At 37.4% G+C, this 15,842-nt stretch overlaps 2 protein-coding genes across 6 annotated transcripts; one reads left to right on the forward strand and one right to left on the reverse strand.

Annotated features, from left to right (window-relative positions):
• Positions 1 to 1,581: 1,581 nt before the first annotated feature.
• Positions 1,582 to 8,310, forward strand: LOC306850200 (uncharacterized protein). Of its 2 annotated transcripts, none has more exons than XM_079385703.1 (5): positions 1,582 to 1,664; positions 3,423 to 3,483; positions 3,826 to 3,937; positions 4,048 to 4,181; positions 4,273 to 8,310. In XM_079385703.1, exons 2-5 carry the CDS (start codon positions 3,478 to 3,480, stop codon positions 7,786 to 7,788), a joined length of 3,768 nt encoding a protein of 1,255 aa, XP_079241829.1. In that variant the 5' UTR covers positions 1,582 to 1,664; positions 3,423 to 3,477; the 3' UTR covers positions 7,789 to 8,310. The 2 variants fall into 2 exon arrangements, with proteins under 2 accessions (XP_079241829.1, XP_079241830.1); XM_079385704.1 differs by having other exon boundaries at positions 1,586 to 1,664; positions 4,051 to 4,181; positions 4,273 to 8,304.
• edaradd (EDAR-associated death domain) lies at positions 8,261 to 15,352 on the reverse strand. 4 transcript variants are annotated; one of them, XM_079385707.1, is made up of 7 exons: positions 15,096 to 15,337; positions 14,496 to 14,576; positions 12,666 to 12,724; positions 12,046 to 12,097; positions 11,715 to 11,785; positions 11,226 to 11,277; positions 8,471 to 9,883 (listed from the first exon to the last, which is right to left on the reverse strand). In XM_079385707.1, exons 2-7 carry the CDS (start codon positions 14,512 to 14,514, stop codon positions 9,507 to 9,509), a joined length of 630 nt encoding a protein of 209 aa, XP_079241833.1. In that variant the 5' UTR covers positions 14,515 to 14,576; positions 15,096 to 15,337; the 3' UTR covers positions 8,471 to 9,506. The 4 variants fall into 4 exon arrangements, with proteins under 4 accessions (XP_079241831.1, XP_079241833.1, XP_079241834.1 ...); XM_079385705.1 differs by lacking the exon at positions 14,496 to 14,576 and having other exon boundaries at positions 8,261 to 9,883; XM_079385708.1 differs by lacking the exon at positions 15,096 to 15,337 and having other exon boundaries at positions 12,055 to 12,097.
• Positions 15,353 to 15,842: the final 490 nt, after the last annotated feature.

Raw genomic sequence — 15,842 nt, forward strand, 5'->3', positions numbered from 1 at the left:
CCTTGAAGCTGGCCAAAAATTGACATTTTTAAAGTAATAGTGTAAATTTGTAAGTGGTGCTAAAACTAAACTGTTCTTAAAAAGTAAATAAATAAAAACTAAATAATTCAAGAGGACAGAAAAGTTTCCCTGATTTAACAATCACTCATCTTTTGTTAAATAACCACGTCTTGCTGACTTACCACATATACAATTACCTTGTAGTGAGTACATTCAAAATGTAACATCTCATTCTATTCATAAACTTTTACCTTTGTACTGAACTGTAAACATGTACAATTACAGCACAGTTTAGTGTCCATGGAGTTAAATCACATACAATCTGTGAACAAAACCTGTATTGTGAAGATGAGTGGTTACTCATTTGCATTGACATAGTCTCTTCTTGTAAATGTAACAATTCATAGAAACTATTTTCTGTCATAAATAGTGGATAAAGGCTACATTTCTGCTTAAGGTTGCAAGGTGGGTGACTAATAGTATTACTTTTTACTAGGAAAAGTGACTGTGCTACAGTTCATGAAATAAAACAAACACTCTTACAATGATGTCTTTATTGTATACCAGAATGGCAAATCATTTCAGAACAACTTAACACCTTACATTAACACCTTAATGACTTCATGATTTGTTTCATTAGACATCTTTCTCCAACTTTCAGTATTGTTCAACCAGACAGCAGTTTCCTGGGACGTTTGGTGGTTAACTTGATTGAATATGCCTCAGTAGTGCTGAGAAATGTGAACAAGCATTTCCCAAATACATTTGTGGGTGTTGCATTAATGTTTAAAAAAAAGTCATCATTTTCTCACCCTCATGTCATTCCAAACCTGTGACTTTGTGTGGAACTCAAAAGATATTCAGAAAAATGTGTCTACTTTTTTGTCAATACAATAAAATTCACTCAAGTCCAAAGTTTTTTCTTCTTCAAAATAATGTATCTTCTTAGCTGATACACAGAATAAGGTCAGATTTTTTTTTAATTTCTGGGTGAACTGTCCCTCTACTGAAACCATCAAATGAGATGACCAGATGAACCAGATGAACCCTTTCTGTAGCGCTATGCATTCATATGCATTTCAGAAAGAATTTAAGGGTGTGTGGCACTGGCATAAGACTATAAGGTCAAACGACTGCAAACACAAGTCTTGCAATATTTCACTGTTGACAAAATACACTATAGTTTTTCCTCATAGGATGTTTCTAAGCTGTTGTGTCTAAGGAAAAACCATGGCTCCCACAAAATTTGAACTTTGACTAAAGCATAAATCATCTCACCATAGTTTAAATATGATCATTTTATAATGTGAAAATCAACAAATGCATGCTGGATTTTTAAGAGTTTTTGGGGCTGACTGATCAAATCGCTGTTGCTTTGGCAATTCTGAACCGAAGCTCTCTGCAATGTAGAAAACATACAAATAAAAAAACCATCATAATCAAACTGAAATATATACCACAAATTTACTTGTATCTATAGTTTCGGTGTGTGTTGCTATGTGTGTGTGTGGTTGTCATGCTGGTGCTGCAGAACCTGTTTGGTGGCTCCACATGCATTTATCTGACAGAAACCCCATGACAGAGAGAATGAGAGTCATATTGGCCTGGAGTTTACAGGTGTCAACATCAACAGCTACTGATACACTCAACATTAACAACATTGGGTAAGTGACTCACTCTGACCAGTGCTTAAATAAATCATACAGAATCAGAAAGAACATCATAGTGCAATTTATCATCCTGCGTCATCTAATGGGAACTGATAAATTCAGTTACTTGCAATATGAGGTTTTTCATATCAAATCAGACCTAAAGCAGACTGTTCTGTTGTTGAAACAGCTCCTTTAATATCTCGTTTAATATTTGTGTTTGATGTTCGCTTTGCTCTGATTGCCGTTATAAATGTGAGTCTGTTGAGGTTTTACTGATTAATACTAGTTGTCAATTAAAAACGTTCACAAAAATGCATGCCATAAAAATGAAGAAAAACGTACGATATGATATGACGTTTGACAGCAGTGATGATTTTTTTTTAGCATCAGATTATTTTAGAAGCAAGTCTTTGGGAAACTGTTGCAGTGGTGGGTGAAACTGAAACATTAGATTATTCCCGCTGCTGATTAAACTCAACGCTTTACTGAGCAGAGTAATTCTATTGTTCTGAGCTTGACTGTGAAATCTTAACTTCATTGTCAAGACCATCTGACCCTTCTAATCACAGTCTGAATAATGTGCTTTAGAGAGACAAAACAGAAAAAATGGAAGACGGATATTTAGGGGGGAAAAAGCCAAGAGAGATAGAGAGTGACTTCGTATATATCTCCTCATCTTTCTTTCATCTGAACAAACTGGTTCTCCTCATTCTTCATAGTCCATTCATTCCTAAAACATTCCTGACACAATCCACACACACAAAAACATACACAATCTGTTACAGAGACAGAATACCAAGTTAAAAAGCATTTTATTTTGAGTTAAATTAGGAGGTTGTTTAATAATTGAAAATCTGAAAAAAATGGGCATGTAGAGGCTGTACTCCGCACATACTCATGTACTTTGCAAGGTTTATGCAATTCTTTCTTTAAATTGTAAAAAAATCTCTGCTGGCCTGTGAAATGTTAGCTCAAACCTCAGTGAAGAATGAAAATGTCAAAATGCCATAAAGCCACTGCCCATGTGAATAGTTATCAGACAGCAGACCTTAAAAGGGAGCATCATAAAGCATCATTTGTTTATATTTTGTTCTAAGCAGTGTGGTTTATAGCATGGAATAGTATCTTCCTTTCTTATTAACTTAACTTTTTAACAAACACCTTGTCACTATGAGATCTAATGTGATTAACTGCATTACATCTGTCTTTGAAAAACTGGAGGCGGTTCTTTTTTCCCTTCTTTTACACGCAATGTTTGTTATTTTTACTTAATATGTAAATAACTGATCGTGATTTTTTTTTTTATAAAAGAAATGGCAATGCTATCAATCAATTCATTTTTAAAAACATGTAACAGTGGTGCTTAGATTAGCTTTATTACCAAGCAATGTACAAGACTACTAAAATGATGCAATATAGATGTAACAAGTGTCTCAAAGAGTGTGGGAAGAGGGTTAAAAAGGAAGCAACCACACACCCATGCACTTATATGCTCATTTTATGGACTAAAGATGGCATGACGATTGCTTGCAACATCTTTGTTTTGAATCAACAGGTCTAAAACTGGCCTTAAATTCAAATGACAAATTACAATTAGTCATTGTACGTTAATAAAAATACTAAAATGACATGTTTTGTTGAATGGCTTTAGGACAGTCATTTTAAATGTAGCCTACTTTTTATAAAATGAATATCCGCATAATATATTCCTAAATGTACTGAAAAAGTTCCTAAATGAACTTCAAGTCTTGTTGCATTTTGTTTTGACAGATCTCCTGAAAACTGGTATTCATGACATGTCAGTTGAATTTAAAGAAGTGAAGACATGATGGTTGGTACCTCACCAAAATAACAATTTAAAGATTCTTGTCATTTTTTAACAAAATTGCACACAGAAAATATTCCTAACTCCTGACAGATGTAATCAGATTTGTTTAGCCAATCAGAAGTCAGGGCGTGCCTGACTCAATGTCTTAAGTCTGCTAGAAGTTTCAACATGGCTAAAAATTGTTTACAGCACCTTTAATTGCATTTCACACATTCATTATAACTCTGATTACATCTTTGCCATTGCATAGCACATCATTTTAACTTCTGCAAATAATATTATGTATTTATGAGATTATAAACAAAACACTAACGTATGGTAGTAAGTCACCTTGTTCATGTGCAGAATGGAGAAACAAAGATTCGTGCCCTCTCAGAGACTGTAACTTTGGAGGACACAGAAAAAGGAGGGGTCGTAGTCACAGGAATCACAAATCCAGCAATCAACCTGAAGGAAGGTAAAGAACTCGCATGTATCCTCTATGCTGCCTCAGTCATACAACAAGCAAACTTAATGACAGTAATGGATTCTGTAACGTACCTTATCTTCTCTTTTTGTCTCTTGAAGAAGATCAGCTTGTTGCTGCAACCGTTCATCTGGACCACCTCAGTAAAGATGAAGTGCTAAAATTGATCAGAATACTCGAGCCCTATGACAAGAACCTTGAACTCAAGACAGCAAAAGATCTGAAAGCAGGACTGGTAAGCAACCTTGAGAAGTAAAGAAAAAGCATATATTCTATATATAGAATATTTGGGTCTCATCATGTCTTGTTCTCACCTTCCTCTTTAGTCTCTTGGTGATCTTCGACTGAACAGTGAGGCAGGACTACAAGCACCAGGTGTTCAGGTTAATGGGCTAAATGGACAGATAAATGCCCCAAGCCTTAAGGGTGGCATCTCAACCCCAACAGTAAATGCAGAAATGCCACAGATTGAGCTAAAGAGTGCCACACCTAACTTCAGCCACCGAGGGTTCAAAAAGCCAACTTTTGGCTTGTCTGCACCAAATCTCCAAGGAGCAGGTCTGGATGGTAGATTAGAAGCACCTGATGTCAGTGTCTCTACCCCTACTCTTAACACCCCAGATGTTTCTCTTCATGTGGACAAACCTGAACTGAAGACCAAATCGTCCAAGTTCAAAATGCCCACCTTCAGTCTACATGGTAAAAAACCAAGGGTTGATGGTGATGTGAATCTAACCGCCCCAGACATAAATGCTGACCTAAAAACCCCTGATTTGAATCTGTCAGCCCCAAAGATTAATGGAGAAATTGGGACCCCTGATGTAGACATGACCTTACCAAAAGCTGAGCTCAGTGGTCCAAACCTGGACATCCAAACACCAAAAGCTAATATCAAAGATCCCTCTGGCAAGATTAAATTTCCTAAATTCAAGAAAGCAAAAACTACAAAAGTGAAAGTACCAGAGGCGAGTATTGATGCGAATCTTTCTGCTCCAAAAGTAAATGCAGATGTCAGTGCACCAAATGTTGACATTGATCTGCCAAGAGCCAACCTTGAAGCTCCAGATGTAGATATTAAAACTCCTGGTGTCGATATAAGTGCTCCCTCTGGGAAAATAAAGTGGCCAACATTTAAGAAACACACATTTGGACAGAAGGTTAAAGGACCAGAGGTTGGCTTAGATGCCAATGACTCAACACCTGATTTAAGTCTCTCAGCACCAAAGATGGATGGAGATATCAGCATCCCAAAAGCAGATGTCAATTTACCAAGCGCTGATATTGATGTAAAAGCACCTGATGTAGACATTAATGCTCCATCTGCAAAGCACAAGTTCTCAACTCTTAAAATGCCAAAGCTAAACTTACATAAATCAAAGCTGAAAACTCCAGATCTAAATGCAGGGGTAAAAGCACCAGACATGTCGGCACCTAGGGCAGACATTAATCTGCCAAAAGCTGAACTGGAAGGACCGAATCTAGATGTCAAGGCACCAGACGTCAACCTCTCTGCAGCAGATCTAGACATTAAAACCCCAGCTGCTGATGTAACGGCACCAGATATTGACATAGAAGCTCCATCTGCAAAGTTAAAGAAGCCCCATGTTAAACTGCCTAAAATAAACCTATCTGGGCCAAAAATGAAAGGTCCAGATGTGGCCCTCAATGCACAGGCAGATCTCCATGGACCGGACCTAGACCTGAAAGCTCCAGATCTCAGTCTTTCAGCACCGAAAGTGGATGGCAAACTTAGTGCTCCAGATGTGGATCTGAACTTGCCCAATGCTAATGTCAAAAGTCCAAATGTAGACCTTGAAGCCCCAGACATTGACATTGATGCCCCCTCTAGCAAAGCCAAGGTACCTCACTTTAAACTGCCTAAATTTGGTCTTTCTGGACCTCGGGTTAAAACACCAAAATTAGATGCACCTGATATGGATGTGAACATGCCCACAGCAGAACTCAATGCACCTAATGTAGATGTTAAAGCACCTGATCTTAGTGTTTCAACACCTAAAGTTAAAGGTGACATTTCTGCTCCTTCTTTAGACCTTGGTTTACCAAAAGCCAACTTAAATGCTCCAAGTGCAAACATTGGGGGAAATCTAAAGTCACCAAATCTCAATCTCTCCACCCCAGATGTAGACCTAGACTTGCCAAAAGCAGAGCTTAAAGGACCTGATGCTACCCTTAAAGTCCCTGATGTTGACATTAATGCTCCATCTGGAAAATTTAAGATGCCACATTTCAATTTGCCAAAACTGAATTTGACTGGGCCAAATGTAAAAGGGCCTGAGCTGGATGCCAACGCAGATCTAGATCTCTCAGTTCCAAAACTCAGAGGAGAATTAAATTCACCTAGTGTTGACTTAAATCTTCCCAAAGCTGAGGTCAGTGTGCCTGATGTAAATGCAATTTTACCAAAAGCTGAGGTCAGTGTTCCAAATGTAGATATAAAGTCACCAGACTTAGAAGCTCCGTCTGGAAGGCTGAAACTGATCACATTTAAGAAACCAAAGGCTGACCTTTCTGGTCCAATAGTGAAGACACCTGAGATTGACTTAAATACAGAAGCTCCTGATCTCAGCCTCTCAGCCCCAACAGTTGATGCAGATGTCAAAGTGCCAGATGCTGATATAAACCTTCCCAAAGCAGATGTTGACATCAGTGCTCCCAAAGGAAAGCTGAAATTCCCAACACTTAAAAAGTTTCACCTGTCTGGTCCAAAAGTCAAATCTCCTGATGTTGACATTGCTGCTGATGTAAATGGACCAGATCTTAACCTATCTGCACCTGAAGTTGGTACTCCTGATCTTGATGTGAGTCTACCAAAAGCTGGGGTTGATGTAGATATCCCCACAGCAGATGTTGACATCAATGCTCCCAAAGGAAAGTTTAAATTGCCAACACTCAAAAAGTTTAACCTGTCTGGTCCAAAAGTCAAATCTCCTGATATTGACATTGATGCTGATGTAAATGGACCAGATCTTAACCTATCTGCTCCTGAAGTTGGTACTCCTGATCTTGATGTGAGTCTACCAAAAGCTGGGGTTGATGTAGATGTCCCCACAGCAGATGTTGACATCAATGCTCCCAAAGGAAAGCTAAAATTCCCAACACTCAAAAAGTTTAACCTGTCTGGTCCAAAAGTCAAATCTCCTGATGTTGACATTGCTGCTGATGTAAATGGACCAGATCTTAACCTATCTGCACCTGAAGTTGGTACTCCTGATGTTGACGTGAGTCTGCCAAATGCTGGGGTTGATGTAGATGTTCCAGGCATCAACACTGAAGTTGAGGGCTCCAAGCGTAAGGTAAAATGGCCCTTCAAATGGAGAAAATCTTCTGAATTAAAGGATGTGGATATGAACATTAAAGCACCAGAAGTAGATGGTACCACTGCAGAAATTAAACTCCCCAAAAATATACCATTGTTCAAGCCTCACCACCTACCTGACAGCAACATTGACAGCATCTTACAAGAACTCACTGGAGCGGTTGACCTCAGTACTGACCCTACAAAAACAATTAATGACGCGGTTGTCTCAGTCTCCTCACTCAAAACAAATCTTAAAGCTTCTTCTCCGTGTTTCGGGGTCAATGGACAGACAGCTACTGTAGATATCCGGGAAAGGCTGAGATTGTCTAATGCGCGTACTACTAGCCCAGATTTTGGCATATCTTCAGAACCAGGAAGCCCTACAAAAGTGAACAGAGGAACATTTAAAGTCACAATGCCTGATGCTGATAAAGACTACCCAGTGATTGATACAACTAGCAGTGAAGATGATGCCAAGATTGCCCTCAGCTTGAACAACATGCTTGGTTTGCCAACAGATTAAACCTTAAATAAAATCAAGAGCCTTGTTAGAGAAGTTCCACACCCACTGCATAGTGCACACGTAAAATAATATGCACGAAAAACAATATTCACCTCCAGCTGTTTACTTTTAAAACGGGTAGAGTATTAAAAGAAAAGAATTATAGAATTTGACAGATGTAATTATTTTTATATTCAGTTATATACATAATTGTATAAAGTTCTCTTCAAATGTGTTGTATCTTCTCAAAACAGTGTCAAGAACAAGAAGGAAAATATGCTGAATCTCTAGTTCTGTCTATTTTGTCACTGTTTTTATGCAGTAATGTCTAATATATAGTCTTTTGTTTACACTTATTTCCATTCCAATTATATACATCTATATATTTGTCAGTATTGCAAATTGGAAAAAATAAAATAAAAATAAGTTCACTTTTTACATATATTAAATATCATGTGTGTCTTTGTGTGTTTCATGAAGCATGTACCTATTTGCAAGGGCACAAATCTCTCAAAAGACTTTAATAAAGTTTATGATATGATCATTGCATGGAAAATTCATTTTAACACTCACTCCAATTTTGATGATGTCAGACCATTATTCACCACTGACATGAAAGCGATGCCAGTAGTTCATAATGTATTGGAGATGAAAAAATAATTTATATTTACACTATAATGGTGCTTATAACAAATATTCAGATACTGTGCATATAAAAGTTTTATTTTTAAACAGAGAACCCCTGATGCACATAAACAGGCTTTAATGTTTAGACACAGGAAATAAAAAGCTAGGTAGAGTACATGGCACAAAACCAAACACTTTTTAAAGTCTTGTTTAGAAGAGGTAATGTTGTCACATTCTACCCTACTACCTGCATTGTACATTTGATCATACATTTTGAAACAGCAGCACCCTGCATTTTTTAAACTAATATTTTCAATAAAGTCCAGTAAACTTCAAGATCCACTGATCTCTGCAGTTATACTGCTATTTTACCACTCCATGCTAACGCTTTCTTAAAGTCTCAAAATAATCATAAAAAAATAAGTGCCATTCATACCAAACATGATACTAAATTCAAGTGCTCAGTGAGCAGTGCAATGGGAATTTTGATATATATCACAATGTTTTACATGCTCAAATTCATGTAAAATAATGAAGGAGATTCAGTTTTTATACACAGAGAGGAGATGCAGTTTTTGTGTGATTAATTCTAGAATGACCCTGTTACTAGAATGCAGGCAAGAATAAAGGTGAAAGGCTGTCTTAAACCAATTTAGATATCAAGAACAATGACTCATTATAGTATGTTACTAATTTAAGGACACTTCATAAGACCACCAACACTGGCACACCACCAGAACTGACTGTTTGTATTAAAATAAATTAAAAGCTGTATGACCGGAATCACAGTGAATTTCCAGACAGAATCAAAATGAGTAATCACACCTGAGCGGTCTTTCCGTTTTCTCCTGAAGTGCTGGGGAGCTACTATGCATATATTTGTTAATTTTATCACATAGCTAATGCAGCTAACCAGTCGGTGATATTTGGAGTGAAAAATCCAGTCAAAGGTTACCAAAAAATAAACTACATCCAGTGTACAACCTCGTAAACACTGTGTACCATCCTGTTCAGTAATGTGTGCTCTGACCTGCTGTCCATCCCTGCAGTCATGAATTTCAGTTTCTACCAACACGTTTCTCCTTTGAGGTCCAGTTATTGTGAAGTCCCAGCTAATGGGCCTGCTGCCAGCGCGAGGGCCAGTCATTCTCCATCCACCTCTGGAGCAATCGAAGCACATCGATGCGCTGGTAAAGCTGGCAGAGTTCGGTGAGCTCCGTGACAGGTTTCTGGTTGTAGCGCAGGAGGAACTCTTGAGTGGGACTGTGGTAGGTGGGACCGTGTGTGCGCTGCTCTAGAAGCGTGAGCTCGTCGTAGCTCATTCCCCAGCGGCTTGCAAAGTTCTTCCAGTTTTTGACAGTGCAGTGAGTCGGATCGAGCTTCAGCCTTAGAGTGTACAGAAGGTCTTCGTCGTTCATCAGGTCACTGATTTTGGGTGGAGGAGCAGAACATAAACACTCCTTACAAGCCTTATGTTCTTTACTGAAGTCTAGAGAGTGGGGAAAGAAAAGCAGACATTGCATAAAGTCGGGATATCTCCACAATTCATGCTAACAGTAAGAATAGCTCTCCAAAACCCAATTCACGCATGCTTCTTTACCCTCTGAGGGCTGTTTGTCTATGAAGCGCATTTTATTTTAAAACACTTCTTTTAAACCCTTTCTGTCACCTGATGGAAAACAAACATTTTAAAATTAAATATGAAATTACCAATATAACCAGTAGATGGCAACAGAGGATCATCACTCATTAACTCAAACATCATCAACTGAAACATTAACTGGTTAAAAATACTACACCCTAGTTCTTACCAGGTCTTGTATTTAGATTTATTATTACAAATTTTAGTACTTTTACTGTACTTAAGTATGAAGTATAGCAAGCGCAGGACGTCACAAAGTCCCATGTCATTAAATAAACCCAGACCCCAACAATCTAGAAGAGTTCATTATTTAACAATTGTTGCACTAGTTAACTACAAATTAAATAAATTAATCGTTACCACAATAATAATTAATAAAATAATAATACATTAATACCTTCAAATATTTTCAGATTTAATTTAAAAAAAAATTGTAAACATTGCTTTATTTTTTTGCTACTAAATGTATTCAGCCAACACTGACTTGTTGCTGTTGTAGGTTTGTTGCTCAGCATTTACACTGCATTACGTAATTCACAGGTGGATTTTTCATTGGCTTGTCAGATGTTGTGTTCTGTCCATTTGACAGTGATCACTGTCAGCCATATCCAACCCTCACACAACTCGCACTGTTCTCATGCTCTCATGTCGATTTTCTCACTCTGTGCCACTGATGTGATGTCTGTCTGTATAAGTTCTTGTTTTTTATATTTAGAACATAGTTAAGCAACAGACCAGGAAGAAGCAAATGATTAAATTACCTATTCATAAAGTCATCAGTCACTTGCTTTGTTCCTGAATGAATCATTCCTTTTGAAATGATTCAAGGACTTATTCATTTCATGATAGTAACTTGCCACCACCTACTGTTGGTTTTAGTTTCACATTTAAAATCATGATTCATATATTGTATTTTCTTCTATATATATATATATATATATACACACACACACTTCTTATACAGCATTTCTAATATAAGAATGTGACAAAAGATTAGAATAGGTTAACCAAAACTTGGTTAATACATCTGTTGTGTATAATTTTGATGCATGTTTTCAGGTCAGTATATTCTAAAATTCTAAAACTGAATGTATACAATGTATTAATACCATGCTGCCCCATTTTTATAACATTGTGTCCAATATGTGGTGTACGGTGGGAATGGTAGTATTCTAATATTTACACATACCTGATGAAACAGAAGATGATGGAATAAATTCACTACAGTCATTTTCCACAGGCTGGGTGATAAATAAAAAAAAAGATATTGTAAGATGTATTATTGAAGTTAAAGATTTAATAAAGAAGGCTTAAGTATTACACATTGCACAAATACATTAAAGGGAACATCAGATGCCCATTTTCCACAATTGGTATGATTCTTTAGGGTCTTCATGAAATGTCTGCAAAATATTTTGGTTCAAATTCCTTAATGGTTAATGCTAGATTCCTAACATGTCAAACATGCAAGGGGAATTTAGCATTAATATGAAAACCACATGTTTCTTACACAGCCCACATGATACAACTCCTTGAGAATCAGTATACCACACAGTGAGTGATCTGAATCTATAAATAAGGATGTTGTCAGAAATGTGTACGTGACTTCGGCAAATAATGGTAGAAATTCATAAGACCAAACTCATTTCCAGTGGAAGATGCAAATTGAAAGACTCACTTGTCGTATCCTGTCCACCGCTGAAGACAAATATCCAGGGGGAATAGAACTGAGCTGTAGGGTTACAGGATCTGTAGAGAATCAGAGATTCTATGAATAAACACGTTGATCTTTTATTAACACCTTCATGTCCTTTTTATTAACATCTTCATGTCCCATTGAGCACGATTAGATGGAAAGTGTGGAGGCTGAACCAAAGGTCACCACTCTCATAACCTGAGATCAGCGGAACTGATTCAATAAACAGACAGGAAATAATCATTCATTGTATGACTTTACACATTTATCACTACCAATACAAGCAGCAACAATGTAAATAAACAATAAATACCTCTGATACCTTGTGGATCAGTGACTTGAACAGGGTAATTTGACCTCAGAGACTGAAACACACACACACCAACATCAGTACAGACCCCCAGAGGTCAAACATCACATACATCAGAATCAGGACTTCAGAGGAAAACAATACACCTTTGTTCCTCCTTCTACCCTTCTACATGTTGGGACACATTTGAAGAGAGGTGGTGTATACAGTGTAGCGAAGGGAGGAAAATTAAACTTTCAGATGTGTGGATAAATAAGCAGAGAACATGCTAGAACAAACCTCTGAGACTTAGTGGAGGGTGTCCCACAACATCGTAAGAGTGTGAGTTTCAAAACCTGCTCCTCCTATTCAATGCTACTTTCATATCATGTATGAAAATCATGTCTAACCTACATAATCTGTTGTGTTTGATCACAATATGAAAGGCGACAATGTTTACAGCTCATGTACTGTGTCATAACAATCCAAAACTAAACATCAGCCTATGATTCAATTGATGTGTCAGTGGGTATTACCCAACGTCACCCATCCATAATATTGCACCATCTTTTCTGAATGAGTAAAGTACATCCTTAACTTATAAATGAATCAACTAAATGTTTAGGAAAAATAAAAAATCATACCATATCTTTAATGAAGCTGCTGGGGTCAGTGTCCTCCACCGGTTCAGAAGCCACTCTCCCTGCAAAAAACCCAAAGGTGAAACACTACATCATGTCAACCATTACACTGAATCAAACAGAATTACCTATTTTTGATTTGTGAATTGTCAAATTAAAATTTTACATGTAAATATAGAGAAGAGGATGAGAAGTGTGACGATTCTATTTAAAAAAAAAAAAAAGGTCAAATCCACATATCGAATTAAAACCATGAGTTTAAGTTCCAAGTTTCAAAGACAAAAGGCACCTGTTATTGTTTTATCAGTCGCAAAAAGTCTTCTCTGCTAATACAGGCAATTTTAGGGTGCCAGATTCGAAAGACGTGCAGTTCACAAACACTCCTCTGAAGCTGTATACAACTACGGAACCAACTAGAGAGGACTGTCAGTAAAAATGACTAAGTGACTGTGAGGAAGGAAGTGTAAGAGATGTGTGTGTGTGTGTGTGTGTGTGTGAGAGAGAGAGAGAAGCACAGTGTGAGTAATTCAGTGGTATCACTGGCATGTGGCAGATTCAAATACAGATATCTTTACTGTTCAATAATTCTGTGATCACCCCAATTTGTGATACCAAACAATGCATAGCTAGAATTCTACAGTGAGTTGTTTAGCAACAAACAATTAATCATAAATTGAATGGTGCTTGCGTAATAAAGCCATGGAAATGTTTCATTTCAGTGTCTGAAGAAAAAAAACTATGACAATTTTTGTTTGTACTGTTTTAAAACCAAAGTCATTAAATAAACATCACCCTATCTATTATCTAAATACATGTTACTGATCTTACTGTGTGAACGATTCCTTCATTCATGTGTTTTATTTTATTCTTTTGAATAATCTGCTTCAATCCCGTCACAATGCGCACTGTTACACTTTAACACAACCAGAGTGTATTTTTTTGTGATGATATTTCCACAAATGAACATGCAGTCATTTAAACAGGTCATATGCTAGTTGTGCTACTGTATTCAATACATTTTTCTGTCTTGTAAGTAAATAAGAATGTTAAACCAAAATGTACCAAGTGAAATATCGAAACCTAACCATTCATAAATTTGGAAAAAAGACATAAAAACAGCAAGAAACAGAGATACATAGCGAGAAACCTGGGACAACTTGGAAAAGTCCATGTGTCTCCGAAATTAATATTTTAAACTGTTCTGTTGCATTTCAGAATCAAAGCGTAAAAAGCATGACTTTCATGTTTCTGAGAGACATCAGACAGAAAAAACCTGACGTTTTGTTGCTTGAGGTTTGGTGAGGGGAAATATTGATCATTCACGGTTATCACCAGTCTCACCCACACCAAAGAGCTTAACCTCTGGTTGGGCCGTGAAATGTGTGTGTTGACCTCCAATGCTACTTCACACGAAAGGCACAATTCAGAGGAATTAAGAAGTAATTTTGCTCGCTTAAATAGACTGAAAAAAAGCATGAGCACAAAATATAGGGTATTTTCTAGGAATTACCATCAACTGAAACAGGATGTTGCCCCTTCACTGCAATCATGATGACTGCTGAAAGTACAGGCAGGGAAAAAACAAGCAACAAACTCTGATGTAAGCAGTAAACCGGAAAGTGTGCCTAGCACCTTGAGCTGATGTTATCTATGGAAAGTTATTTTCTTATGTTGTCCCACTGCAAAAATTCCCAATACTAATAAAAAGAAAACCGTTCACAATCCAGCGCGTCTCATTTTTTACGATAGTAGAGCGATAAACTAAAACTCATGGACAGATCAATCTACACATGCCACATGTAACCCCGGTCAGTATTGCAGACGAATCCAAACCTGTGCAGCCTGAATCCATTCATGACTGTTTCTGCTCAGCCAGGGAATGCAGAGAGCATGTAGACACTTGCTCGGGACGCACTTGAAGAGATAAAATGTAAACCACATCATAATATAATCCTGCAGGGCAAAACCCTCTGCACAGACTTTCTTCTGCATGGCCACCCATACACTAACAGATGCAACACACAAATACTGCAGTATAAACCCCGTCACCTCTATAGAAGAACAAGTAAAGTCTTTTGAAATAAAGACCAACAAGCAAAACAAACAAGTTTATATCCTTTTACACAGCAGACTGCAGCCTTAGCATGAGAAAGTCTACCTGATTTATATATATATATATATATATATATATATATATATAGTATATATATATATATATATATAGCCTACACACACACCATGACGTTCCCTGCTGTCTGCTTACATTTTATATAAGACCTTACCCTGTAAATGTTCACCTTTTGACGTTTCCAACTTCATTATTTAAAAAACTGAAAACCAAGTAACTTTAGGCTACTCCGAACCAAAACAAAAGCCGCTCGTGTCCAGTATAATGCGCATGTTATCCAGGTACAAACAAGCGGATTTACTTACCAAACGGCTCGGTGAACGCCTTCAAACTCGTCATGTTCACTACAATTGTTTCAAACATAGGAGATGATCGCTGATGACCTTTACACGATGGCTGGATTTAAATGTTCTGTACGGCGCAGATGAGCGCGTGCTGTCCCGGTAGATAGAGCCTACACGAAAACCTTCAAACTACCTGCTCTAACACTTCCTGCACGGAATAGCAGACATCTGCTTGTGTGTCTACGAGAGAACAGGACGCTTGTGCGTCTCTCTCCCACAAGAGGAAATTGCGTAGATGCGCGAGCATTTACGACACTGATAACGCCACATTTTCTCACCTCTGCCTCTACACACGTTTAATGTCCCATAATGTATAAAAAATGTGCTTGCTTGGTTTGTATAAAAGTAACAAATGTATACGGTAGCACTTTATTTCGATAGTCCACTTTAGACATTCTACTAACAGTAAGTAACTTTGTAACTACATGTCAACTAGCAGTCATTAGCGTATTAGTAGAGTATTAGTAGACTGTCTGCTTAATATCTTCTAACACTATTTTGATGGGTCCACAACATACATGACAAACTTCCCAAGTATAGGCCTACACTATATTGCCAAAGTGTCACCCCCTTCTAATGAACATGTTTGACTACTTTAGTAATTTCTATGAGTACAAATCTTAATATTTAAGCATATAATGATATTCTAGGGAATTGTGTGCTTCTAATGTTATAGCAACAGTTTGGACAGGACCCTTTTCTATTCTA

Source organism: Barbus barbus (assembly GCF_936440315.1).
Source record: "Barbus barbus genome assembly, chromosome: 30".
Taxonomy (NCBI): domain Eukaryota; kingdom Metazoa; phylum Chordata; class Actinopteri; order Cypriniformes; family Cyprinidae; genus Barbus; species Barbus barbus.